Consider the following 27,427-nt stretch of genomic DNA (forward strand, 5'->3'; position numbering starts at 1 on the left):
TAACTATTATGGCGCGTAACGACTTACGCGCGCGGGGGGGCTTGGGGGGGGCGCGAAGCGCCCCCACCAACTAGGTGTTGGGGTGGCGCGAAGCGCCACCCCAACAGCTAGTATATAATATATATATATATATATGTATATATATATATATATATATATATATATATATATATATATATATATATATATATATATATGTATATATGTATATATATATGTATATATATATATATATATATATATATATATATATATATATATATATATATATATGTATATATATATATATATATATATATATATATATATATATATATATATATATATATGTATATATATATATATATATATATATATATATATATATATATATATATATATATATTTATATATATATTTATATATGCATATATATAGCTGTATAAATTTCACATCAATCAAATATCAAATAATAAAGACATTAATAAATCTCATCCAGCAATGCGAAGTTCAAAAAATATGTTTTTAATTATTTGAATAATTCATAATTTTTCTATTTTTGTCAAAAGCAATTTTCTTCAAATTTCCAATTTTTTAAATCATTTTGATTATAACATGGAGTCCTTTCAAATTTGGGACCTGATTGGGTCCAATCGCTTGAATCATCTTTTATCTGGCTCTGCTCATAGGCTATGTCCGATAATATCTGCTGCTACGTAGGCAATGCTTAAACTGCTTTCATTGTACACATTTTGCCACGAAGGGTTTTTCTGTGGCCCAGTCGTGTCGAGAAACTTAACAAACAAACTATCTTCTTGGTCTGGGGTCTTCCAGAATTTTCGTAATTTCTTAGAAATAACATTTTTACTGTTAAACCTGTCGGAATAATATTTCCATTTCGGAGTCGCTTACAAATGGCAATTTTTCCTCACTGAACACATTTTTAAATACGGTTTAAAATTTTGGTTAATGTGGGATGATGTTCGTTCTTTACGCAAATTTTAATTTTACTGAATCTTTTTTCACTTTGTGGTTACTGTTTTTATTTACCTGTACTTGCTTCATTGTGATTCAATTTGGTTCGGTGTTCTGTTTTGGCTAGTCCCTGCTTTAGTAGGAGCAACTTCAATAGGGAAAGATCTGGAGTTCTTGGATTTCAGCAAGTTATACCTTTCTCTGAAACTAATTGCTGGAGAAGTGAAAATGAGGAGTGGATGGACGAACTGACTCTCTGCCTAGACGGCTCTTTTTTTTATAAATAGCAGTATCCAAACAGCCCTCCTGTGGAGTGCTTCGTGTCAAACTTAAGATTGGCTGAAGAATATTTTCTGAGCTAAACAGCTAATTGTTCCTTTAGGCCATTGATTTACTCGGCCATAGTACTAGTATCCCGAGTAGAAAAAAAAACAACAAAACACTGTATTCTCTTGACCATCAGCAATGCTTCGTTTGCCGAAACATCATTGTACGCTTTAGCTGTCATAGTTGTTTGTCCAAACGAGTGAAAAACCTCAATGACAGCTTCCAAAATGTACTCATAGCTGTAAAGCTCGAACCCCCTGGTTTTAGTATCGTGAAAAGTCGCGCGTTGGCCCTTTTTGGTTACAATGTGTTTCTATCATGGTAAGTTTGCTGTCCCATCGAACATTCATATCCTTTGTGATGAATGGGTTGGGATTCTATGTCTTGTAGATCGAAAAGAGGGTTCAAAAAGATCATGGGATTTTGAATGTACTTTCAGGATTCTAACCGGCATTCATATTTTTACCAGTGCTGCTCCCAGCTTCAATACTTCGCTAGAGACGGCTCTTTGTCTAGGTACTGAGTTCTTGCTATTGCTGTCGAGGTCTTGATCATTTAATTCTAAGCTGCTATTATCATTCTTACTGCATTCAGTGTACTCCGTTTCTCTGAAGAGTTATCTACTTACCAAGACTATTCAAAACGTCAAAACCCAACTAGACTGCTTTAGTTGATTTAATTGTAAGACCGCTTTAATGTTAGAGTAATCTTTTGAAGTAGCAAAATCTTTCCTTCAGAACAGTTAAAGATAGCGGTATTCGTGATATGGCAAGTAACGTAAATACAAGAAAACTCGCTAGTCTGTGCTATGAAGTTATTTGTAATCAAAACAGAGAAAATGAAGAAAAGTGGGTTTGAAAAAAAGAAATTGCAAGAACGATAAAAAACGGAACAAAAACAGAAATAGAGTGAAAAAATCGCTGCCCGTCTTCTGTATATATATATATATATATATATATATATATATATATATATATATATATATATATATATATATATATATATATATATATATATATATATATATATTTTTATTTTTCTCTTAAAAATAAATGAACTTGTAGAAACAAAACAGAAACGGCGTCGAACCCTATTTAATGAATATTCGGCTTACCATTTACTGCAAAAGTAATTAGTTAACATTCTATTGCAGGACTTCAAGATAAGGTTATGTCTGTCTCAAAATGGCACCCCTCTGCCAAGAATCGCCTTATTTATGCAAACGGAGAACTTCATCGCTTACCTAGTAGTATTTCTTCGGTTTTTAAGAAGATGCAGCCTTTCCGAAAGCCATTATATTATGCTGGACTCAGAGATATTTTTGCCAAAAGAGGACCAATGGGTGATGAATCTATGCATTCTTTTGTTAAAAGAAGGTGAGGTATTTTATAACAGTTCTGATAGCAGGGGAGGTTTTATTCTTCTCAAGATTCTGTTCTGATCCATAAAAAGGGCCTCTCTGTAAAAATTTGCTAAGGAACCAAGAGACTCTTGGTGCTAAGTTGCGCCCATATTTTTGCTATGCATCTTTATAAGTTGTTATATATAGTAGTGAGTCTCTCCACTTCTATATGAACTATAGCAGTGTATTAAACTATATTATTATGGAACACGTTTCCCTGCTGCAAACTAGGAGAATCAAATGGGGAAGTAAAACTTCCCTCGACTAAGATTATGCTGATGATTTAAGCATCCTAGATGAAAGTGATTTGAAAATGAATGAACTGTTATTGATTTTGTTAGTTTATTGTGCAAGAATAGATTTGAAAATTAATGTTAAGAAGACTAAGTCACTTAGGCTAAGAATAAGTAAAAGTGGATGAGATTTGTTAGATGTTAAATTGCTTATGGATTGTTTTGGGTACCCGATTGACTAACCGTATCTCAAGCATTAGGCTGCACGATAAGTGTGACTCAATCGTTCTTTTTAGGACTATAATGAGAGAAAGGCTGAGATGACTAGAGCACGTTCGGTGGATAAAGGGTGACAGATTGCCAAAGATTGTCCTTTTTGGTTAACCGTCTAAGGCTAAACGAAAAACGGCACACCCTCGTTTTGGGCTGGCAGAATGTTGTAAGGAAAGATTTAAGGAGAATGGAAACTTCCTGAGAGAGTGTTAAGATGGAAGCTTTGAATAGATTGGGATGGAGGAGGAGCGTGTGTAGCTGTGCTGGCCTCAGGTGGATTGGTGCTGTAATGAGTTGTTAGTAGTATTAGTAGTACTATTTTCGCTGAAAAACTCCTTTTTTAATACTCTTATTGAAACAAATGACAGACGTGCTCCCCTTTGGAAAACGTCTTTTTATGGCAATTGGTATTAACCAAGTGACATATAGCAATCGCAAATTCTGTCGGTCTGTTGGTCAGTCTGTCTCACAACCCCGGCATTACTTTGTACTGTATAATAGATGTTCGGATCTTAATGAAATTTGATTTTTAGGAGGAATTCATGTCTCAGAGCTCTTATTTCAAATCTCGACCAGATCTTTTGACATTGGAGGAGTTGGAGGGGGAAATCTTGGAAGAACACTTGGAGTGGAGGAATCGGGATGAAGCTTGGTGGATAGAATAAACAAATGTCCCTGATACGTGATTGACAGAATCGTACTGGATTCGCTTTCTTTGGAGGAGTTGGGGGGAGGGGTTCAGTGATTTGGCGATTTTGGTGCTTCTGGACGTGCTAGGACGATGAAAATTGGTAGGCGTGTCAGGGATCTGCACAATTTGACTTGATAAAGTCGTTTTCCCAGATTTGACCATTTGGGGGGCAAAAGGGAGAGGAAAAATTAAAAAAAATTAGGTATTTATAACTTACGAGTGGGTGATCGGATCTTAATGATATTTGATATTTAGAAGGACATCGTGACTCAAACCTCTTATTTTAAATCCTGGCCGGCATTAAGCCTCTTATTTTCCTTTTTAAATCAATCTATTGATTCATAGAATTTTGTTAGAGCTCATACCATATGATCTCTTGGCTCTTAGCTCTTCATACCTCGTCACAAGTGCCATATGAGCTCTTGGCTCTTGTTTATTGGATATTTTCATTGGAAATGACCTTTTTTTGGTATTTTTATTGTGCAAAAACAACAAACGTGCCCTGCTAGATTTTGAAAAATGTATTTTTCCTTCTCCTAGATTTCCATGAATAAACCCTACTTTTTAATTAGACATTTAAATGATTCTTTTTTGCTCGATGCTATTACTCTTGTAGTCTCTTTCGAGATAGTTGTCCTCTTTGAATTTTATTATTCGGATTTTCAAATGTATGGAGGGTTAAAGCGGAGATTTGTCTATTTTATTTTTGAAGGTGGTATTTAATTTTCATTCGGAAAATTATGCCTAGTTTGTCACATGATTTGGGAATGAATGGTAGGACGACGATCATTTTCTTTTCGTCCTCAAGAGGGTTACTACAAAGATGAATCACTGATGAAGACACACCTTTTCCTACCCTCCAATTGTTTTTCAGTAATTATGTCCAAGATTTCTTTTAAATATCTTCATTCCCTTTTTATTTTTCCTTTTGAACACGCTCATAAAATTTGGTCTAATAATCAAATGATAACATCACTTTTTACAGAGAGAGAAAGAGGAGTAAAGAAAATTAAAAATAATGAGTTATATTTTCTGGTTCCCTATAAATCAAAATCTCGCAATCCTGGTTCTTTTTGTTATTATGAATACAACAGGGACAGGATGTTTTTGAATTTTTCATCTTGTTTCTAAGTCAATTGCCCATTAGAAATGGGTTTATTCTGAAAATTTCAATTTTTTTTTTCAAGATACATCCCAATCATCCCTGAATGTTAGAGTATCATATTTAAAACGACACAAGAACAGTGTTAGGCGGACAGCTGCTTAAAACAACATTTTTACTCCATATGAAGGTTTCCCAGAAAGAGTGATGAATTTCAGTTTCTTTGATATTACGTCGCAAAGTTTTTTTCATCGCAGGAGGTTTACATAAAAACTGCCGTAGCTTAAATCTTAATTTGTGCTAATTTTTTTTTTTAATCCTCAGTCAGTATTTGGCGTTTAATGCAAGGTGGTTATTTCTCTCCTAGGATTTTCAATTAATGTTTTTTAAGTTGTTTTTTCCTCTGCTTTTGTTGTTGTTTTTTTGTTATTGGATGATATTCGAGCTATTTAGTGGGGTTGCTTCCGTTTAGTGCTTTTCTCGGTCATTTTTTTTTTTTCAAAACAGTTGAGTTCCCGATCATTTAACTTATTTTTAAATAGCTATTAACATTAAAGTTATGATATTAAGCATGATATTTTTTTCATATATATCCACTATGGCTATGGTACCAATTGTTTGTTCATTATAAACTGCAAAATTGCTAGTTATTAAATATCAATTAGTTCGCCTATACCCAATTGTGAATTACCAGAAATCTTCTTTGTCTGAAATGGATCTGGTTGGAAGATATTAGAATAGAAGAGATTCCAGTGTACCTTATTTTACAGATTTTTGTAGAGATTCTAGACTCCACTTGAATTTACAAAAAAAAGTTTATGTAGAAAGATAAGTCACTACTTAAAGGCTTTTAGGGACTCATTATGCAATGAGGAGCTTGACTAGAAGAAAACTGAACTGCAACAAAAAAAATAGACAGGTGTACTTTATTAGTCTTACTTTAAATACATTTAAAGCTCATCAAAGCTAGTATCAATCAAGGAAACTGGCTCTAATTTTCCTTTCGTTTAAGTTCTATGATTTCGTAAATATAGGCCTACCAAATTTAAAAATATTATGTTGTTCTTTTCTTCTAAATGGTCATATTGGTCATTGAAAGAAACGGAATTCGTTTATTCATTCCTACATTTTTTTTCGGTAGCATATATCAATATAAAACTTGTTCATGCAATAGTTCAGTAAGTCCTTTTGCTTCAGGATCTTTTTGTATATTAGGATTTCTTTGTTCAATGTGTTAGAAGATTTGAGCTGATGAATTTCGAAACGCTTCAATAAAGTAAGTCATACCTTTTTCGTTTGAGGAATTTGATTACCAAGAATTTTTTTTATTATATGTCAGTTAAGCCTTAACCTGGCAATATTTTTTTAGTCGATAACTTTGAAGACCACACTGCCTTTCCATGACGAAAGTAAAACAGTTCAAAATAGGGATGATACCTTTTTATTGACAGTGAAATATAAAATTATTTAACTGGATATTTCGAACACATATACAGTGTTCATCATCAGCAGTAAAACTAAAAGACATGAATAAAAATAAACAAAATTTATACCTAATAAATTAATTACATATAGTTTATTGCTCTTATTTTTTTCAATGCAACAGCCGAGGTAAATCTCATTGACCTTTTCGGTTCCGGTTCATTAGATTTAACTGACGTATTACGTGGACAGAGGTCATAGCTCTTAGGTGAAGTGATATTTACTTTATTTGACCTCAGTAAATTATCATAAATTGAGTTCAATCCAAATTCACCTGTATCTCTGTTTATGGAATTATTCTTGAATAGAATTTTTTTTAATTTCGATTGTTTCCCTGAAAGTTTGCTTTAAACCTTGGTCCCTAGAAATCAAAGAAACATTTTCAAACAAAATAAAATGATTTGGAAAATTAAAGATATGCTCCGAGAGGGTCGACGTGAAATCTCCAGGTTTGGTATTTTTCTTTAAAGACGATGAAATGGAATTATGATGTTTTAGCAATCTCGTTCTTAAATTCTGGTTAGTACGTCCCACATAAGAGCTTCCACAAGTACATGGAATTTTATAAACCCCACTTTGTTGCTCTATGGAAGTCCGATCATTTCCAGAATTTAAAAAACTAGCCAAAGTATTACTACCTCTTAAAGCTACCTTTAAACCATTATTTTGTAAAATTCTTTTAAGTTTTTCACTCAAACCTGGAACATATGGTAGAGAACAAAATATATCTTTCTTTTCTGTTGTTTCCAGAATATCGTCAGAACATTCTAGAAATTTGTTCCTTCTTTTCGAAAAAGTCTGGTTAATTAACCAACCCGGATAATGGTTACTTATTAAAATGTCTTTTAGCAATAATAATTCCTCCTCAATGAATTTTGGAGAACAAATTCTAAAAATGCGGTCAGTTAAAGATATGATTAAACCAATTTTTACTTGGCGGGCATGACTGGAGAAAAATGACAAAAATCTGTTATTGTTAGTAGGTTTTCTGTAAATCTTAAAATCCAGACTATTTTCATTTTTTAAAAGAAGGACATCCAGAAAAGGAAGTTTATTATCCTCTTCTAATTCTATTGTAAATTTTAAATCCCCTCCCCAAAAATTAAGATGTTCTAAAAAACTTTTTAATTCCTCCACCCCATAATTCCATACTGAAATTATGTCATCCATATATCTCCCCCAAAATTTATGTTTTAAGAAATATGAATCTAACGCTATTGTTTCAATATTTTCTACAAAACAATTTGCTAATAAAGGACTTAAAGGGGCCCCCATAGGTAAACCATTTACTTGTTCGAAAAAACCCCTCTGAATTAAAAAAATAAGAGAACATATTGCACAACCTAACTAAACTCATTATTACACCGACCTCCAAAACTGTTTCACCACCAATTAAGACCAAATTTCTTAGTATCTTTCTCTCAAGAAGAATTTCTGCGGCTTTTACATCAATACTCGTATACATTGACACTATGTCGAAACTTGAAATTATAGAATTTGAAGTAATCTCAACTTCTTTTAGTTTTTTTACAAGTTCTGACGAATTTTTAATGTAAGAAATTTGTGTAGACATGAGTGGTTTACACAATGACACTAGCCACTTACTCAGAGCACTTGTTGGTGACTTGTTACTCACAACAATTGGTCGTAATGGCAGATTTGGCTTATGTATCTTTGGAAGTCCATATAATTTAGGGCCCAAAGAACCTCTTGGTAAGAATTTGTAGAAAAGTTGAGGAGTAATCTTCCCTTCTTCCTTCAAACTCTTTAACTCGTTCTTAAACTTCTTTGTGTATGAGTCCGTCGGGTCAAAAGAAAGTTGTTTGTACGTTTTTTCATCTTTCAGTAAAGCATTTAATTTTGAATCGTAGTCCTTGGTGTCCATTACCACTAAAGTGTTACCCTTGTCTGCTTTTGTAATAATAATAGATTCACCCCTTCTTAAATTATTAAGAATCTTTATGTCTTTGATAGAATTGTTAGGGATTTCTGGTTTTAAAGCAAACTCTGACAGGGCTTTAACAGTAGAAGCTCTTACTAGGCTAACATCTTTAATTAGGATGGGGTTTCTCATTTAGTGCTATTACTAGTTTATTTAGTTTTGAAAAAGATTAAATATTACAGGTTCGGACCCGATGTGGCTGAATATTTGATTGACCCGCTAGTACGTGGTATATGCGCTGGTGACTGTCGGGAAATTTCTGTCAACTTCTTGCTCAAAGACCTGAAAGAGACAGAAATGAAGAGTAGATCAATCATGCTATCAACGGCAAAGAAACTTTTTATGAAAAAGAAAAGCGAAGGTTTGTTTGCGAATTTTTTTTTTCTGCTGCTTAACCATTACTATCCTTTTGTAGTTAGGATAGATGATGTATAGTACTAAGCTCGGTTGTTTCGGCGGGTTAAATGATCTTTGAAGTAAAAAATATTTATTATTTATTATTAATCGTTGCTAAGTGAGACATGGGTCTCCAATTTGAGTTTAGGTCTCCCAGTATTTAGGGAATCAGGGTGTAAAAGAAGTTTTCTGTAATATTATACTAGTATATAGTTAAAGAAATTCTTTTTAGAGTTAAGTGAGTTCTTAATAGGGGTTGAATGAGAAATTTGAGACCTTTTATGAAAATTTAGGGTTTGTTTACATTTTCTCTATATATGGGTTTTTGATTAAAGTTTAAGGTCAGTTGTTTCATCTACTAACTTTAAAAGGAGAAAAAGCACTTTTCAACAAAAATATTGATTTGCTATTTGTATTTTAAGGAAGTGAAGTAGAATATCAATTTTAAATCTGTTTTGTCAGTGACAGTTTGTCCCTTCCTGGCGGCGCTGATACTCCTGTTTTCCCATTTGTACACTCTTGGATATGTTGTTGCAAACCAAGAATGTCAGAACTGCAAAACACTGTAATATTCAGGAAAAATATTGCTTTCTTGGCAAAAAAGGACCGTCTTTTAAATCGTTAGCGTCGCTAGGAAAGACTTTTATTATTAGTAGTTTTGAATCCAAGTTAGATATGGCTTCTATTCAGGAGTGACTTCGATTCATTCTGTAACGCTTAAAAGACGTATAAGAAAACAAAACACTAAAAGATCCCATATGTCTTATGTACTAAGCAGTGCAATATTGCTATTGTCAACAATAGATGAAGAAACGATAAGTACCGTCTTATATTGTAATGCTAACATTTAGATCAGCTGACTTGAGCGCCTCTTACATTAAATAGTATTAATAAAGATAGGAAAAGACCTTTAGGGTGCATTTTGGGAATTGATAAATGTTTCAAGACATCTAATTGTCTTCTATAGAATTAACGCTAAGAACTTTATTACCTCATTGCAACAAGGCATTTTAACGTTACTACCTCACTTTCCTTTGAAATGGTAGGTTACAGTAGAATGTATAAGATTGCTACTATCTCTTTGTGACTAACTTACTGAAGAAAAGGCAAAGTGCTTCTCAAAATTACTCTTTACTGAAAATGTCCATGTAAAAAATGTTGATTTTGTTATCCGTACGGCGGTAAGACACGGTAGTTGCCAGTAGTAGCCTATCTGCAAATATACGTTTTTTTACATTTTCATTAGTTCGGGCCATCGAAGCGGGTCCAGAGCTAGTTTGACCGTCAGTTGGTATTTCATACGTTTAAAGCGGAAAACATACTCTAAATACTTCAGTTTCCTCCATCACATCATCCTTGTGAGCTATTCTTAGTATTCCCAGGGTTTCTGTGGCTGTTATCCCGAGCTGGAAGCCAAACCTCACTGTCGCGCTGTTCTCGGAAATTAGCTATCACAAAAAAACGACGAGAACGCAAATAAATAATGACGCTAATTTTTATACAAACAGAATGCTACCTTCTACAGCGACAGCAGTCGGAGCATTGATTGATGAAAAGTGGCTCTGTACGCTCTTACCTATGAAAACCTGGTACTACAGATACTCTGTCCTCTACAACATCAGTTTGGTTTCTTTTGGGTACCCCCTCGTAGTTTGTTGACCCATGCCGAGCAATCAAAAAAAAAAAAAAGAAAAGACAATCAGAGGTTTTGACAAAGCGAACATCAAAACACATATCTTGCGTTTTGTTTAAATACGAGGAATATCTGTGCGGTTCCTGTCACACAATTGGCCACTGACTATTCAATAATATACCAAGATGGATTTACTAAAAGGCCTAAGGTTTGTATAGATACGAATAATATTTATATTGATTCTTAAGTATATTTATTCTTAATATACTTTCCAATAGCAAAATTTGCTGTAAGTAGTTTGCCTATGTTCCTATGCTAAGAACTAAAAAATTAAATATCTTGGGGAAAATCTCAGCTCACATTGCAGCTAAAGGTCGATTTTTTTCTCTTGATATTGTTGGTGCGTGAACAAAAATTCTGCAAGTTGTTTTATTTTTATAATTTTCATAACCAGGAGACAAAAAATAAATAAAATAGACAAGCATGCCATTCTTTCTACAGAAAGGGAATGAAAGTTGACATTTGCCTGCGTGTGAGACATATAATAACGAACATGATATCACAAGGAATGAACATTTTTTGTGAAACTAATTTGGAATGCTGTTACATATGATCGTTTTATCTTTTAGAGTCAGCGCGGAATGACAGACTTAGTAAAGAGCGATTCATCTCCTTTATATATAATTTTTTTTTCCCCTGTCCACTCTGTATAGAGCAAATTCTGTGTTAGCCATTTCACTCAGAACGATATACCTCTAAGGGGGTGGCGAAAGTCTCAGGAGAAAGGGCCCAGGCTATGAAATATGCTTGTTCATAATAGAAATACATAAATAGGATAAGTGGGTATGTTGCAGCTTCTTATAATTGGAGTCATGTAAAGAATCCAGATCTTTAGGATTGGTGGTATAAATTTACAGTATATCTAAATTAATCAAAAAGGAAGCGAAATTTCTAATGGTCTTTTGTTTTATAAGGTTGTCAGTGCTTTATACGATAATGGACTTTAAGGTAGCAATTGCGCATGAATACCTACAAAAAAAGTTTTATTCGTCAATAGAAAACCTGACAAATTCTCAGAATAAAGTAATTCTTTGTAAATGTGAAATTTATGCAGCAGTCTTATTCTTTTAGAAAAGAAGTCCAAGCCCGAGCTTGCTCGTAAAGCTGAACATGAAGGGTGGAGCGTTTGGAGCCTACAAGGTGGCCTTGAAACACTTACTGACTCAATGGTTGACCACCTGTGTAACAATGGAGCTGAAATCAAGTACGACACAAAAATTACGTCAATAGAACTGCAAGGCAAGAAAGCTCGAATAAAGATGGAGAGTGGGGAGGAAATTGAAACTGAGCAGCTTATTAGTGCAATACCGGCTATTTCATTAGCTCCACTTTTAAAGAAGAGTCACCCTGGAGTATCTAAAATTCTTCAAGATATTAAATGTGTTACCGTTGGTAAGTTTTTATATTCCAATATAATGCTTTTGGAGAAACCAACAGATAAGTTTTATGACAAGGAATTTACTTTGTGTTGTTATTAGTCTGTATTGACTACTAGTTGTAGACTGTAAGGCAGTGTTTTTTGTTTGAGGCAAAGTCAACATTTTATTTTGGGGGAGGTTCAACATGCCCTTATTAAGTAATTTGTTTACTCTTATAATTTGTTTGCTTACTCTCATATATTGCCCGACATTGATCTTTACGCGGAGCACCTCCCCTCGTTTGATTTGTTGCAAGCTCATTGATCTTAGGCAGCGCAATGGCGCTGCCTAAGTAAAGGACGATCTTTGTACAACGTATTATTTATTTATTTATATTTTTTTGTTTTGTTTTAGACCAAGGCATTGGTCTAATTTAGAAGGAATTGTGGAAGAAACTTCAAAAAGGGCTCATTCGATTGAAAATTGAAAGTGCTAGTGTCCTTTTAATAGTCGAAAATGATTGTAGGGCAACCAGCCCCTCCCACTCCGATCATTTCCCCTAACCCATCCAATCAAAATTTTAAAGTATTTTGAGATAACCATTTTGTTATAGCCATTTTTTCAGCGTAGTTGAAAGGTTCGGAAATTATGTTTTGAAGATGACCACCCCATCATCGCCCTCAGGGCATAGGTTGTTAGTTATTCCCTAGGGGCATATTAGATGGTTATGGAAAGAGTGGTTGTATAGATCGCGAAGGTAGCTCATTGAATTGGTAATCAGAAGTTCTAGTGTCCTTTATAATAGTGACATTGACCGGAAGGCAGCTCTCCCCTCCCCCCTTGCGCACACACACACGTCGTATTTTCCCGAAATACATCCAATTGAAATTTTGAGATAGCCATTTTATTCAAAATATTCGAAAAATCATATAGCAAGGCTTTTGGGTTGAAACAAACCCCCAGAGCCTGGGGACAAGGGTTGTAAGTTATGCACTGGGGACATTTAAGGTTTTTATGGAAGGGATGATTGTATAAACTTTAGAGGAGTCTTATTTGGTTGAAAATTGGAAGTTTTAGTTCTCTGTTAAGGGTCAAAAGTGATGGAGGTCAACTATCCCCAACCAATAACTACCCCTTTTCATGAAACGTATCTGATGGAAATTAAGAGATATTCATTTAAAGCGAATTACTCCAAAGAACATATAACAATGCCTCCAGGGTTGACACAACCCCCCAGAGCCCTGGGGCAAGGGCTGTAAGTTATGTCCTGGGGGCATATAAGGTTTTCATGAAATGAGTTGTTGTATAAATTTCAGACACCCATTAAACTTCAGATCATAACTCCTATGCCTTTTCAAGGCCAGAACATAATTTGTACTTTACTGAAGAAAAAAATTTAATGTTTTCGCTTTTATAACATTCATAAATAAAAAATTATTAAGATTTTAACGAACAAATATGAGTATATTTATATTAAACTGACAATGCACATTGATTTGTATTTTTTTAAGTAAAGTACAGATTATGTTCTGGCCTTGAGAAGGCATAGGGGCAGTGAGCCCTAATCATGTTAATATCTGCTCGTTGTGAGTTTGACTCGGTTACTCATTTTAATTTCTGTCCGTTTTGTGTTTCATCTATTTATTGATGCTGATTTGTGGTAGTTTTACACTTGGTAGATTTTTTATTTCTATTTTCGCTTATTTTTGGTTTAATGGAGTTTTTGGAAAAAGTTTTTTCAATTAATTAAAAAAAAATCATTTCTTTATAATCTGATAAGAGAAGTTTCTGTCAAAATATTTCCTCACTTGATTTCATATAACTTATAAATAGTCTGTCCTAAGTAAACATGATAGTAAAGTCTTCTCGTGTTTTTGTCCTATACATGAACCAGGAGAGGCCTTCCATGTATGCTGGGTATCGTCTTAAAATATTTAAAGCCTTTATTAACCTTTCAGTGAAACAGTGGCTATCTGTAGGGCTTTGATCCAGGAGGCCTGGGCGATATCAATTTGAGAGAATCATAATATTATCTAGAGTAGTCAGGTCAAACCATTTGTTGGAAACAAGATACACTTTCATAGTCATGACTGAAACATCGTATCTTTTAGAAGAAAATAAAAATACCATAATAATTAAAGTACGGTTTTACCAATGAGCACAAAAGTTATCAAAATGCACAAGCTTCGAAGTATTAAAAGCACAAACAAAGCTTCGTGAATAACGTTGTGACCTGAATTAAGCTGGTTTCACTTTTGAAACTTTCACAACCGCTTCCCTGGAGAACCGGGATCTAAGGGGGATGAAGGGAGATGGGAGGAAGTTCTTGTAGATGGTATGGAGGAGGAGGGTCGTTCTAAACTTAATGCACAGTTTCTCAGGACGGAAAAAAAGCAGGTTAAGTTCAAATGCTTTTAGATAAAAAAAAATTAAGGCAGCGGGAAAATTCCATAGATGATTTGTAGTGATCTCTTTTGAATTCATTGAATTTTATTACTTCCCTCTTTTGTTGGAGCGAACAGCGAAATAGCGAAGTGGTGATAGACCCAATGTTGTTGGTTTTTTATGGCACTTGGTATTAACCAAGTGACATATAGCAGTCGCCAATTCTGTCGGTCTGTCGGTCTGTCTGTCGGTCTGTCTGTCGGTCTGTCTGTCGGTCTGTCTGTCGGTCCCGGTTTTGCTACTTTAGGCACTTCCAGGTAAGCTAGGACGATGAAATTTGGCAAGCGTATCAGGGACCGGACCAGATTAAATTAGAAATAGTCGTTTTTCCGATTTGACCATCTGGGGGGGAGTGGGGGCCCGGTTAATTCGCAAAAAATAGAAAAAATGAAGTATTTTTAACTTATCAGCGGGTATTTGGATCTTAATGAAATTTGATGTTTGGAATGATATTGTGTCTTAGAGCTCTTATTTTTAATCCCGACCGGATCTGATGACATTGGGGGTAGTTGGAGGGGGAAAACCTAAAGTCCCGGTTTTGCTACTTTAGGCACTTCCAGGTAAGCTAGGACGATGAAATTTGGCAAGCGTATCAGGGACCGGACCAGATTAAATTAGAAATAGTCGTTTTCCCGATTTGACCATCTGGGGGGGAGAAGGGGCCGGTTAATTCGGAAAAATAGAAAAAATGAAGTATTTTTAACTTATGAGCGGGTGATTGGATCTTAATGAAATTTGATGTTTGGAATGATATTGTGTCTCAGAGCTCTTATTTTAAATCCCGACTGGGTCTGATGACATTGGGGGGAGTTGGAGGGGGGAAACCTAAAATCTTGGAAAACACTTAGAGTAGAGGGATCGGGATGAAACTTGATGGGAAAAATAAGCGCAAGTCCCAGATACATGATTGACATAATCGGAACTTATTTGCTCTCTTTGGGGTAGTTGGGAGGGGGGGAGTAAGTCTTAAAAATTAGAAAAATGAGGTATTTTCAACTTACGAACGGGTGATCGGATCTCAATGAAATTTGATGTTTAGAAGGATATCGTGTCTTAGAGCTCTTATTTTAAATCCCGACCGGATCTGGTGATGGGGGCGGGGATTTGGGAGGGGGAAACCTAAAACTTGGAAAACACTTAGAGTGGAGGGATCGGGATAAAACATGGTGGGAAAAATAAACACAAGTCCTAGATAGATGATTGACATAAACGGAACGGATCCGCTCTCTTTTGGGTAGTTGGGGGGGGGGTTAATTCTGAAAAATTAGAAAAAATGAGGTATTTTTAACTTACGAATGGGTGATTGGATCTCCATGAAATTTGATTTTTAGAAGGATATCGTGGCTCAAAGCTCTTATTTTAAATCCTGACCGGATCTGGTGACATTGGGGGAAGTTTGGTGTGGGGAGACCTAAAATGATGGGAAACCCTTAGATTGGAAGGATTGGGATGAAACTTGGTTGGAAAAATAAGCAAAAGTCTTGCATACGTAATTTACATAATTGGAACGGATCCGCTCAATTGCGGGGGGGGGGGGTAATTCTGAAAAATAAGAAAAATAACGTATTTTTAACTTACGAAGGAGTGATCGGATCTTCATGAAACTTCATATTTAGAAGGACCTCGTAACTCTGATATCTTATTTTAAATCTCAACCGGATCAAACGTAATTGGGGGGGGACAGTTGGGGGGACCGGAAATCTTAGAAAATACTTAAAGCGGTGAGATCAGGATGAAACTGGATGGGAAGAATAGAAACCTGTCTAAGATACGTGACTGACATAACTGGACCGGATCTGCTCTCTTTGGTGGAATTGGGAGGGGGGAGGTAATTTTGAAAATTGAGGTATTTGTAACTTACGAAAGGGTGACCAGATCTTAATGAAATTTGATATTTAGAAGGATCTTGTGCTATAAAGTTTAACTTTAGGTTCTGACCTTCTCACAAGTGCCAAATGAGCTCTTGGCTCTTGGCTCTTCCGACCTCGTCCAAATGAGCTCTTGGCTCTTCCGACCTCGTACCATATGAGCTCTCGGCTCTTCCGACCTCGTCACAAGTGCCATATGAGCTCTTAGCTCTTGTTTTTAAAGTGTGGATGAGAGCGAATTGTATTTTGTCTTTTGGGTTGGTATCAAGGCTAGAGTAAGTTCAGTGTTTGTATAATTTTCGGCAATGTGCCTCTTTTTTGCTGACATTTCATACCTTGTTTTAATATTCTTATTTGTTATTCTTATTACATTATTCTTGATCTTCTTATTATCCAGGAAACTTACAGTTCTCTGGCTTGGACAACAAGGAAAATCACTTTTGTGTATGGGTAGGACTGATGTGTCCTTTTTTCATTTCTTTTTTCTTTCACTGCTAGCAAGACAATGGAACATCATAGACAGTTGTTTAACGGCTCAATTTAAAGGAAATCGCTAAATTTACGTGTTTTTGTAATGAACAAAACACATGGTTAAAAATGTAATCCTTTTTTTTTCAAAACTGCATCTTTGTATGCAAGGGGATTAATAACGTCATAACTGTAGGTTACAACGTTAAATGACGCTATAGTAAAACTCTGTGACGAACCATGACCCATTGTAAAAAAAAAACTTGAAAGTACGTTTAAAAAAAACCTAACAAATCAGGACAAAAAGTGGAATCTACCACTTTTAAAAAGATTTAAAAGTGGAATCTACAAACGAAAAAAAAACAGACTTATCACATCATTTCAAACTTCAGAACAAGCTTGAAAATACAATACAAAGTGTAAAACACAAAAATCACCTAAAATAATTTGTTATCGGCCCAAGGAATAACGCAAAAGTTTTTGTATTATTTGGTTGATTTCAAAATTGTGCACATTTTATACGCATAATCCATCCTTGCGACTGGCGGTCAGGTTTGAACCGATGAACTAATATATGAGGCTTGATTTAGGAATGTTTTATAAGAGGATTTATTTAGGAATGTTTTATTAGAACCGTTATAGCAGCGGATGTAATCGCTATCCATGGACAATGGTATCTTGTACAGTCAGGGTTAGGAATTTACAGCCAGGTCTGTCACCAGAATAAACAAGGGTAACTCTGTAGGCTAGAGCTGCTCTGAAAAAAATTAAAATATTATATATATACTAGCTGTTGGGGTGGCGCTTCGCCCCACCCCAACACCTAGTTGGTAGGGGCGCTTCGTGCCCCCCAAGCCCCCCGGGCGCGTAAGTCGTTACGCGCCATTGTAGTTGTGTCCCTGTGTCCCACCTGTGAATATAGATAGATATATATATATATTTTTTTAACTCGAACATTACCTGTGTCCCCGTCGTCCTTTATATATCCCCCTGTGCCCCCCTGCGTCTCCGTTGTAGTTGTTTCCCTGTGTCCCGGTCGTCATTTGTGTCCCGGTTTCCCAGTCTGTAATTTCTCTTTGAGTGTCCCGGTCGTCATTTATATTCCCTATGTCCCGGTGTCCCGGTCGTCATTTGTGTCCCGATGTCCCGGTCTGTAATTTTGTCAGTCGACAAACATGACGTTAGTCGACACACAAACATGACGTCACTCGACCTGTTTCCCCGACACACAAACATGATACATGACCTGTGTCCCTGTCGTCATTTATATATCCCCCTGTGTCCCCCGGCGTCCCCGTTGTAGTTGTTTTCCTGTGTCCCGGTCGTCATTTGTGTCCCGGTATCCCAGTCTGTAATTTCTCTTTGAGTATCCCGGTCGTCATTTATATTCCCTCTGTCCCGGTGTCCTGGTCGTCATTTGTGTCCCGATGTCCCGGTCTGTAATTTCTCTTTGAGTGTCCCGGTCGTTTCTTTTTTAGTTTTTTTTTCTCTTTTAGTTTTTTCTTTTCTTAGTTTTTTTTTTAGTTTTTCTTTTTTTAGTTTCTTCTTTTTATTGATTTGTTTTCTTCAATTTTTCAATGTTCATTCTAACATTGACACTTGAGAAATCTTTGCGTGCCAAGCATGCTAAAGCTCCAACAATTTATAATAAACCTCCAAATTTGGGTATCTGTTTTAAGGTTTTCGAATTACATTAATCTATTGTCAAAATATATTGAAATATTTGTGCAATTCCGAGTTTTTTTTAGTTTTTTCTTTTTTTTTAGTTTTTTAGCTTCTTTTAGTTTTTCTTTCTTTTTAGTTTTTTATCTTTTTTTTATTTTTTTTTATTTTTTTACATTTTTTTTTAGGTTTTTTCTTTTTTTTTTTTTTTAGTTTTTTCTTTTTAGTTTTTTTTTAGTTTTTTACCTTTTTTCTTTTTTCAGTTTTCTTTTTCTTCTTTATTTTTCAGCATCACTATGAAATACATATCGCCGAACCTTTGTTTTTTTAACTAAAATCTGGTAGGCATCGATGACCTTATCCAAGTCAAAATCCCAAACCCAATCATCATCGCTATCATTTTCAGTTACGATACGTTTTGACTCTCGCTGTCCAGATGGATTTTCATCTAACTGCGCAGTTTTGCGTTCTTTAGCCGCAAGCCTTTTGGTATTAACCCTTTGAGCAGATTCCTCGGCTGTTTCTTCTGCCATTGTAGGATTTATACTAAAATTTCTCTTTGAATTAACTATTTGAGCAGCTTCCTCGGCTGTTTCTTCTGTCATTTTAAGATCTAAACTAAAAATTCCTCTCCACGTGCCAAGCTTGCTAAAGCTCAACAATTTATAATAAACCTCAAAAATTTTAAGTATCTGTTTTAAGGTTTTCAATATAATTTAATCTATTGTCAAAATATTTCGAAATATTTATACAATCCCCAGTTTTTACTGGGAATTTTGGCTGTTTCTTCTGTCATTTTAAGATTTATACTAAAAATTCCTCTTCACGTGCCAAGCTTGCTAAAGCTCAACAATTTATAATAAACCTCAAAATTTAAGTATCTGTTTTAAGGTTTTCGAATTACTTTAATCTATTGTCAAAATATTTCGAAATATTTATGCACTTCCCAGTTTTTACATTTTAGTTTGTTTTCTTTTTCTTCTTTATTTTTCAGACGTCATATGCAAACCCTCAACACAAAAATACATACAACTTATTTTTATATATATAGAAGATATAATCTGGCGTAACAGACAAAGTGTAACAGACATAACACACAGACAACTTATTTTTACATATATAGATAGATAGAAGATATAATCTGGTTTATAATAAACCTCAAAATTTAAGTATCTGTTTTAAGGTTTTCGAATTACTTTAATCTATTGTCAAAATATATTGAAATATTTATGCAGTTCCCAGTTTTTACATTTTTAGTTTCAGTTTTCTTTTTCTTCTTCATTTTTCAGACAGTTTATGCAAACCCTCAATACAAAAATACATACAACTTATTTTTATGTATATAGAAGATATAATGTGGCTTAACAGACTTAGTGTAACAGACAGACAACTTATTTATATATATATACTAGCTGTTGGGGTGGCGCTTCGCGCCACCCCAACACCTAGTTGGTGGGGGCGCTTCGCGCCCCCCCCAAGCCCCCCCGCGCGCGTAAGTCGTTACGCGCCATAATAGTTACGCGCCATTGTAGTTGTGTCCCTATGTCCCACCTGTGAATATAGATATATATATATATATATGGTTTTAACTACGTAAAACTTGCGAATATACAACATTCTTTGCTGTCCCATTGTCTTTGCATATAAATAGATTGTCAGGTTATCCCCCTGTTTCCCCCGGTGTCCCCGTTGTAGTTGTGTCCCTGTGTCCCGGTCGTCATTTATATTCCCTGTGTCCCGGGTCCCGGTCATCATTTGTATCCCGGTGTCCCGGTCTGTATATACATTCGTTTTTTAGTTTTGTTTTTCTCCTTTATTTTTTTCCTTTTTTTTTCTTTTTTAGCTTATTTAGATTTTTAGATTTTTTAGTTTTTTTTATTAGTTTTTAGTTTTTATTTCTTTTTAGTTTTTTTGTCCCGGTCGTCATTTATATCCCCCTGTTTCCCCCGGTGTCCCCGTTGTAGTTGTGTCCCTGTGTCCCGGTCGTTATTTATATTCCCTGTGTCCCGGTCGTCATTTGTATCCCGGTGTACCGGTCTGTATATACATTCGTTTTTTAGTTTTGTTTTTCTCCTTTATTTTTTTCCTTTTTTTTTCTTTTTTAGTTTATTTAGATTTTTAGATTTTTTAGTTTTTTTATTAGTTTTTAGTTTTTTTTTCTTTTTAGTTTTTTTGTAGTTTTTACCTTCTTTTTAGTTTTGTTAATTTTTTTTTTTACTTGTGTCCTGGTCGTCATTTATACTCCCTGTGTCCCGGTGCTTTGTTGATTGCTAATCGAACATTCCTTTTGTCCTGGTCGCTTTCTCTTTGAGTGTCGTCATTTATTTTTTTCTTTTTTAGTTCTTTTAGTTTTTACCTTTTTTAGTTTTTTTTTAGTTTTTAGTTTTTTTAGTTTTTTACCTTTTTTTAGTTTTTTTAGTTTTTTAGCTTTTTTATTTTTTTTATTAGTTTTTAGTTTTTTTGTAGTTTTTGCCTTTTTTTTTAGTTTTTTGTCCTGGTCGCTTTCTCTTTGAGTGTCGTCATTTATTAGTTTTTTCCTTTTTTTTTTTAGTTTTTTATTGGTTTTTACCTTTATTTTAGCTTATTTTTCAGTTTTTTCCTTTTTTTTATTTTTTTTTTATTTTTTTTAGTTTTTTACCTTTTTTTAGTTTTTTTAGTTTTTTTAGTTTTTTAGCTTTTTTACTTTTTTTATTAGTTTTTAGTTTTTTTTTTGTAGTTTTTGCCTTTTTTTAGTTTTTTCAGTTTTTTTTTTAGTTTTTTATTGGTTTTTACCTTTATAGTTTTTTTAGTTTTTTAGCTTTTTTATTTTTTTTATTAGTTTTTAGTTTTTTTTGTAGTTTTTGCCTTTTTTTAGTTTTTTCAGTTTTGACGTCACCTAATCCAGTTTTTTCAGGTGACGTCACCTGACACATCCATCCACACATCCATCCACACATCCACAGACAGACAACTTATTTTTATATATATAGATATATATATATATATATATATATATATATATATATATATATATATGTTTTTAACTACGTAAAACTTGCGAATATACAACATTCTTCGCTGTCCCATTGTCTGTCCATATAAATATATTGTCAGGTTTACCGACTCTTGAATATGCAACATATAATTGTCCATGGGAAAAACAATCCGTATTCAGATCTATACCTCATGATTCTAATGATTCCCCTTGAGCTTTGTTGATGGAGATTGCTAATCGAACATTCGCTGTGTCGCCGTCGTCATTTATATATCCCCCTGTGCCTCCTGGCGTCCCCGTTGTAGTTGTGTCCCTGTGTCCCGGTCGTCATTTATATTCCCTGTGTGCCGGTCGTCATTTGTGTCCCGGTGTCCCAGTCTGTGATTTCTCTTTGAGTGTCCCGGGCGTTTAAGTTTCTTAGCTTTTTTAGTTTTTTTATTAGTTTTTAGTTTTTTTTTTTTAGTTTTTACCTTTTTTTTATTTTTTTTTATTTATGTCTTGGTCGTCATTTATACTCCCTGTGTCCCGGTCGTCATTTGTGTCCTGGTGCTTTGTTGATGGTGATTGCTAATCGAACATTCCTTCTGTCCCGTTCGCTTTCTCTTTGAGTGTCCCGGTCGTCATTTATATTCCCTATGTGCCGGTGTCCCGGTCGTCATTTGTGTCCCGATGTCCCGGTCTGTAATTTTGTCAGTCGAAAACATGACGTCAGTCGGCACACAAACATGACCTCACTCGACAGACACACACACAGACAACTTATTTATATATATATACGAGCTGTTGGTGGGGGCCACCAACACCTAGTTGGTGGGGGCGCTTCGCGCCCCCCCAAGCCCCCCCGCGCGCGTAAGTCGTTACGCGCCATAGTAGTTACGCGCCATTGTAGTTGTGTCCCTATGTCCCACCTGTGAATATAGATATATATATATATATATATATATATATATATATGTTTTTAACTACGTAAAACTTGCGAATATACAACATTCTTTGCTGTCCCATTGTCTTTGCATATAAATAGATTGTCAGGTTTACCGACTCTTGAACATGCAACATATAATGGTCCATGGGAAAACAATCTGTATTCAGATCTATACCTCATGATTCTAATGATTGCCCTTGAGCTTTGTTGATGGTGATTGCTAATCGACCATTCCCTGCCCCGGTGTCCCGGTCGTCATTTATATCCCCCTGTTTCCCCCGGTGTCCCCGTTGTAGTTGTGTCCTTGTGTCCCGGTCGTCATTTATATTCCCTGTGTCCCGGTCGTCATTTGTATCCCGGTGTCCCGGACTGTATATACATTCGTTTTTTAGTTTTTTTTATTAGTTTTTAGTTTTTTTTCTTTTTAGTTTTTTTGTAGTTTTTACCTTCTTTTTAGTTTTGTTAGTTTTTTTTTTACTTATGTCCTGGTCGTCATTTATACTCCCTGTGTCCCGGTGCTTTGTTGATTGCTAATCGAACATTCCTTTTGTCCTGGTCGCTTTCTCTTTGAGTGTCGTCATTTATTTTTTTCTTTTTTAGTTCTTTTAGTTTTTACCTTTTTTAGTTTTTTTTAGTTTTTTAGATGAAAATTTTTTTTAGTTTTTTCCTTTTTTTCTTTTTAGTTTTTTATTGGTTTTTACCTTTATTTTAGCTTATTTTTCAGTTTTTTCCTTTTTTTTAGTTTTTTTTATTTTTTCCGTTTTTTTAGTTTTTTTTTATTTTTTATTTTTTTTAGTTTTTTACCTTTTTTTAGTTTTTTTAGTTTTTTTAGTTTTTTAGCTTTTTTACTTTTTTTATTAGTTTTTAGTTTTTTTTGTAGTTTTTGCCTTTTTTTAGTTTTTTCAGTTTTTTTTAGTTTTTTATTGGTTTTTACCTTTATTTTAGCTTATTTTTCAGTTTTTTCCTTTTTTTAGTTTTTTTTTAGTTTTTAGTTTTTTTAGTTTTTTACCTTTTTTTACTTTTTTTAGTTTTTTTAGTTTTTTAGCTTTTTTATTTTTTTTATTAGTTTTTAGTTTTTTTTGTAGTTTTTGCCTTTTTTTAGTTTTTTTAGTTTTTTAGCTTTTTTATTAGTTTTTAGTTTTTTTGTAGTTTTTGCCTTTTTTTAGTTGTTTTAGTTTTTTAGCTTTTTTATTTTTTTATTAGTTTTTAGTTTTTTTGTAGTTTTTGCCTTTTTTTAGTTTTTTTAGTTTTTTAGCTTTTTATTAGTTTTTAGTTTTTTTTGTAGTTTTTGCCTTTTTTTAGTTTTTTTAGTTTTTTAGCTTTTTTATTTTTTTATTAGTTTTTAGTTTTTTTTGTAGTTTTTGCCTTTTTTTAGTTTTTTCAGTTTTGACGTCACCTGATCCAGTTTTTTCAGGTGACGTCACCTGATCCACGATCCACAGATCCACAGACAACTTATTTTTATATATATAGATATATATATATATACTAGCTGTTGGGGTGGCGCTTCGCGCCACCCCAACACCTAGTTGGTGGGGGCGCTTCGCGCCCCCCCCAAGCCCCCCCGCGCGCGTAAGTCGTTACGCGCCATAATAGTTACGCGCCATTGTAGTTGTGTCCCTATGTCCCACCTGTGAATATAGATAGATATATATATATGGTTTTAACTACGTAAAACTTGCGAATATACAACATTCTTTGCTGTCCCATTGTCTTTGCATATAAATAGATTGTCAGGTTTACCGACTCTTGAACATGCAACATATAATGGTCCATGGGAAAACAATCTGTATTCAGATCTATACCTCATGATTCTAATGATTGCCCTTGAGCTTTGTTGATGGTGATTGCTAATCGACCATTCCCTGTCCCGGTGTCCCGGTCGTCATTTACATCCCCCTGTTTCCCCCGGTGTCCCCGTTGTAGTTGTGTCCCTGTGTCCCGGTCGTCATTTATATTCCCTGTGTCCCGGGTCCCGGTCGTCATTTGTATCCCGGTGTCCCGGTCTGTATATACATTCGTTTTTTAGTTTTGTTTTTCTCCTTTATTTTTTTCCTTTTTTTTTCTTTTTTAGCTTATTTAGATTTTTAGATTTTTTAGTTTTTTTATTAGTTTTTAGTTTTTTTTTCTTTTTAGTTTTTTTGTCCCGGTCGTCATTTATATCCCCCTGTTTCCCCCGGTGTCCCCGTTGTAGTTGTGTCCCTGTGTCCCGGTCGTCATTTATATTCCCTGTGTCCCGGTCGTCATTTGTATCCCGGTGTACCGGAGTTGTGTCCCTGTGTCCCGGTCGTCATTTATATTCCCTGTGTCCCGGGTCCCGGTCGTCATTTGTATCCCGGTGTCCCGGTCTGTATATACATTCGTTTTTTAGTTTTGTTTTTCTCCTTTATTTTTTTCCTTTTTTTTTCTTTTTTAGCTTATTTAGATTTTTAGATTTTTTAGTTTTTTTATTAGTTTTTAGTTTTTTTTTCTTTTTAGTTTTTTTGTCCCGGTCGTCATTTATATCCCCCTGTTTCCCCCGGGTCGTCATTTATACTCCCTGTGTCCCGGTGCTTTGTTGATTGCTAATCGAACATTCCTTTTGTCCTGGTCGCTTTCTCTTTGAGTGTCGTCATTTATTTTTTTCTTTTTTAGTTCTTTTAGTTTTTACCTTTTTTAGTTTTTTTTAGTTTTTAGTTTTTTTAGTTTTTTACCTTTTTTTAGTTTTTTTAGTTTTTTTTAGTTTTTTAGCTTTTTTATTTTTTTTATTAGTTTTTAGTTTTTTTGTAGTTTTTGCCTTTTTTTTAGTTTTTTTAGTTTTTTAGCTTTTTTATTAGTTTTTAGTTTTTTTTGTAGTTTTTGCCTTTTTTTAGTTTTTTTAGTTTTTTAGCTTTTTTATTTTTTTTATTAGTTTTTAGTTTTTTTTGTAGTTTTTGCCTTTTTTTTCTCTTTGAGTGTCGTCATTTATTAGTTTTTTCCTTTTTTTTTAGTTTTTTATTGGTTTTTACCTTTATTTTAGCTTATTTTTCAGTTTTTTCCTTTTTTTTAGTTTTTTTTATTTTTTATTTTTTTTAGTTTTTTACCTTTTTTTAGTTTTTTTAGTTTTTTAGCTTTTTTACTTTTTTTATTAGTTTTTAGTTTTTTTTGTAGTTTTTGCCTTTTTTTAGTTTTTTCAGTTTTTTTTTTAGTTTTTTATTGGTTTTTACCTTTATAGTTTTTTTAGTTTTTTAGCTTTTTTATTTTTTTTATTAGTTTTTAGTTTTTTTTGTAGTTTTTGCCTTTTTTTAGTTTTTTCAGTTTTGACGTCACCTGATCCAGTTTTTTCAGGTGACGTCACCTGACACATCCATCCATCCATCCACAGACAACTTATTTTTATATATATAGAAGATATATATATATATATATATATATACATATATATATATATATATATATATATATATATATATATATATATATATATATATATATATATATATATATATATATATATATATATATAGTACCACAGGTTTCCTTATTTTATGCTCTTTCCAAATACCATGCTTACTTTCTGACAATGCACCCTGGCCCTTCTTATTGGCCCTTATATATGCCCCTAATGATATATTTCTTTGTTGTTTCTCGTCTTGCGTTGCGTCGTATAGCAAACAGTTCTATTATTGACTTGGTGAAATCCATTTTCACCTGAGTGATTACAGTAGAATTGTGGATGAAATATTAAGGAAAATGATTTTTAAATTTGGATAACAATTGAAAATTATGCATGATAATCTAATTAACAGAAACATGCTGCACATTATTAAGTCATTATTTCATGTTTTAGTGTTTGTTTTTATTTTTTCCTATATGCTAGGATGATATGTGTAAACACCAGGGGGGGGATGCATTGTAGAAAAACAGCCATGATATTTGTAAAGAGTATAAAATAAGGAATCTGATTGCACTACTTATAATCTATTCAATTTTTTGCTTCAGATTAGTCCTAACTTTAGAGTATCACCAAGAAAATTGAGAATTACAGTCCCTCATCTTGAGTCAAATCATTTTCGTATGGGAAGCAGTGGTGTGCCCCCTTCCCTTTAATCAGGGATTGTATGTTGCAAACCAGTGGTCGTGGATTGTTAGGAGAGGGTTCATTTGAAAAGAATAAATGGAGAATTTACTCTCCTTTTCGGATTATTCTTTTATTTTGTTATCATCTTGTATGTTTTTTCTGTTTCTATTCTCTCTTTTTCTTCTGTTTTCTCTTTCCATTTACTTTAATAAATTTTTGCTTCTCATCATATATATTGCTCTTAATAATTAATTTACTGGTAATAATCGGGTAAAGTAGCTCTTACCAACTTGCTAACTTTTGACCTAAATTCTTATCGAAAGGTTACTTATGATCAGGGTGAAAAGTTTGCTTTAGCGTTTTCTTAGAATTTCTGAAACGACGTTGTGATTTACTTCTATTTTGTCATCAGTAAATGTCATCCTAAAAAGTTCTCACCCTTTTTAGATTTAGCTTATGCAAAACTTTTTTTTTTGCTAATTTAATAATTTTTTTCCTCTCATTTCTTTTTTTTGCCTTTTATTATTATTTTTTTTGTTCAATTTATCTAATGAATTATTGTCATTCAGTATTCATTTTTGTTGGTAATTACAAATCGTTACAGGATATATATTGCTTGTAATCTACAGGGGTACATACTGCTATAACTGTTACCCCGAACTTTTTAGTCATAAAATTAACGATTAGTATTCTATTCTTAATACCTTCCCAGCCTAAACAAGACTGAGCAGCTTCCTTATTCCTCATGAGCACTACTCCCTGTCTATGTACCCCATCCCTCCTGCCTGAGTAAATAAATTCTATCTCACCTAGTTTCATGCATCCTACCGTTGGGATATGAGTTTCTGAAACTCCTAATAAATCCAGTTCGAATCGTCTGAATTCGTCAGTCAAAATGTCGATAGGATAGTTATTTTTTAACGTCGTAAAATTCCAAGTTCCAATTTTCATGTTCTTTAAATCATTGAAATTATTTTGGTCTCAGGAAAAACAATGGTCCTGGATACCAGTGCAGGGCGGGGACCGACACATCTTCTCAATTCTACACTGAAGTGCTTAGAGTCGGGCAGCAAGAAGTCCCTGGGACCTCCAGCATGAATGGAGGCTTTGTGCGACTCTTTTCCGACTGGTCTCCTATAACCAAAGCGAAACGCTTTCTTTAGCATTTTTTTTTAGTGAAACTCTAAAGAGTT

The 27,427-nt window shown here is 34.0% G+C and overlaps 1 protein-coding gene across 1 annotated transcript in view; it reads left to right on the top strand.

Moving 5' to 3' along the window:
• The window catches only part of LOC136025813 (protein MON2 homolog), a 169,113-nt gene that overhangs the window by 14,585 nt on the left and 127,101 nt on the right, over nucleotides 1-27,427 (top strand). Inside the window, exons 4-6 of the mRNA XM_065701804.1 lie at nucleotides 2,435-2,657; nucleotides 8,589-8,767; nucleotides 11,567-11,887. Coding sequence (XP_065557876.1) covers nucleotides 2,435-2,657; nucleotides 8,589-8,767; nucleotides 11,567-11,887 — 723 coding nt within the window. The remainder of the gene's footprint in view (nucleotides 1-2,434; nucleotides 2,658-8,588; nucleotides 8,768-11,566; nucleotides 11,888-27,427) is intronic.

Source organism: Artemia franciscana, chromosome 4 (assembly GCF_032884065.1).
Source record: "Artemia franciscana chromosome 4, ASM3288406v1, whole genome shotgun sequence".
Lineage (NCBI taxonomy): Eukaryota > Metazoa > Arthropoda > Branchiopoda > Anostraca > Artemiidae > Artemia > Artemia franciscana.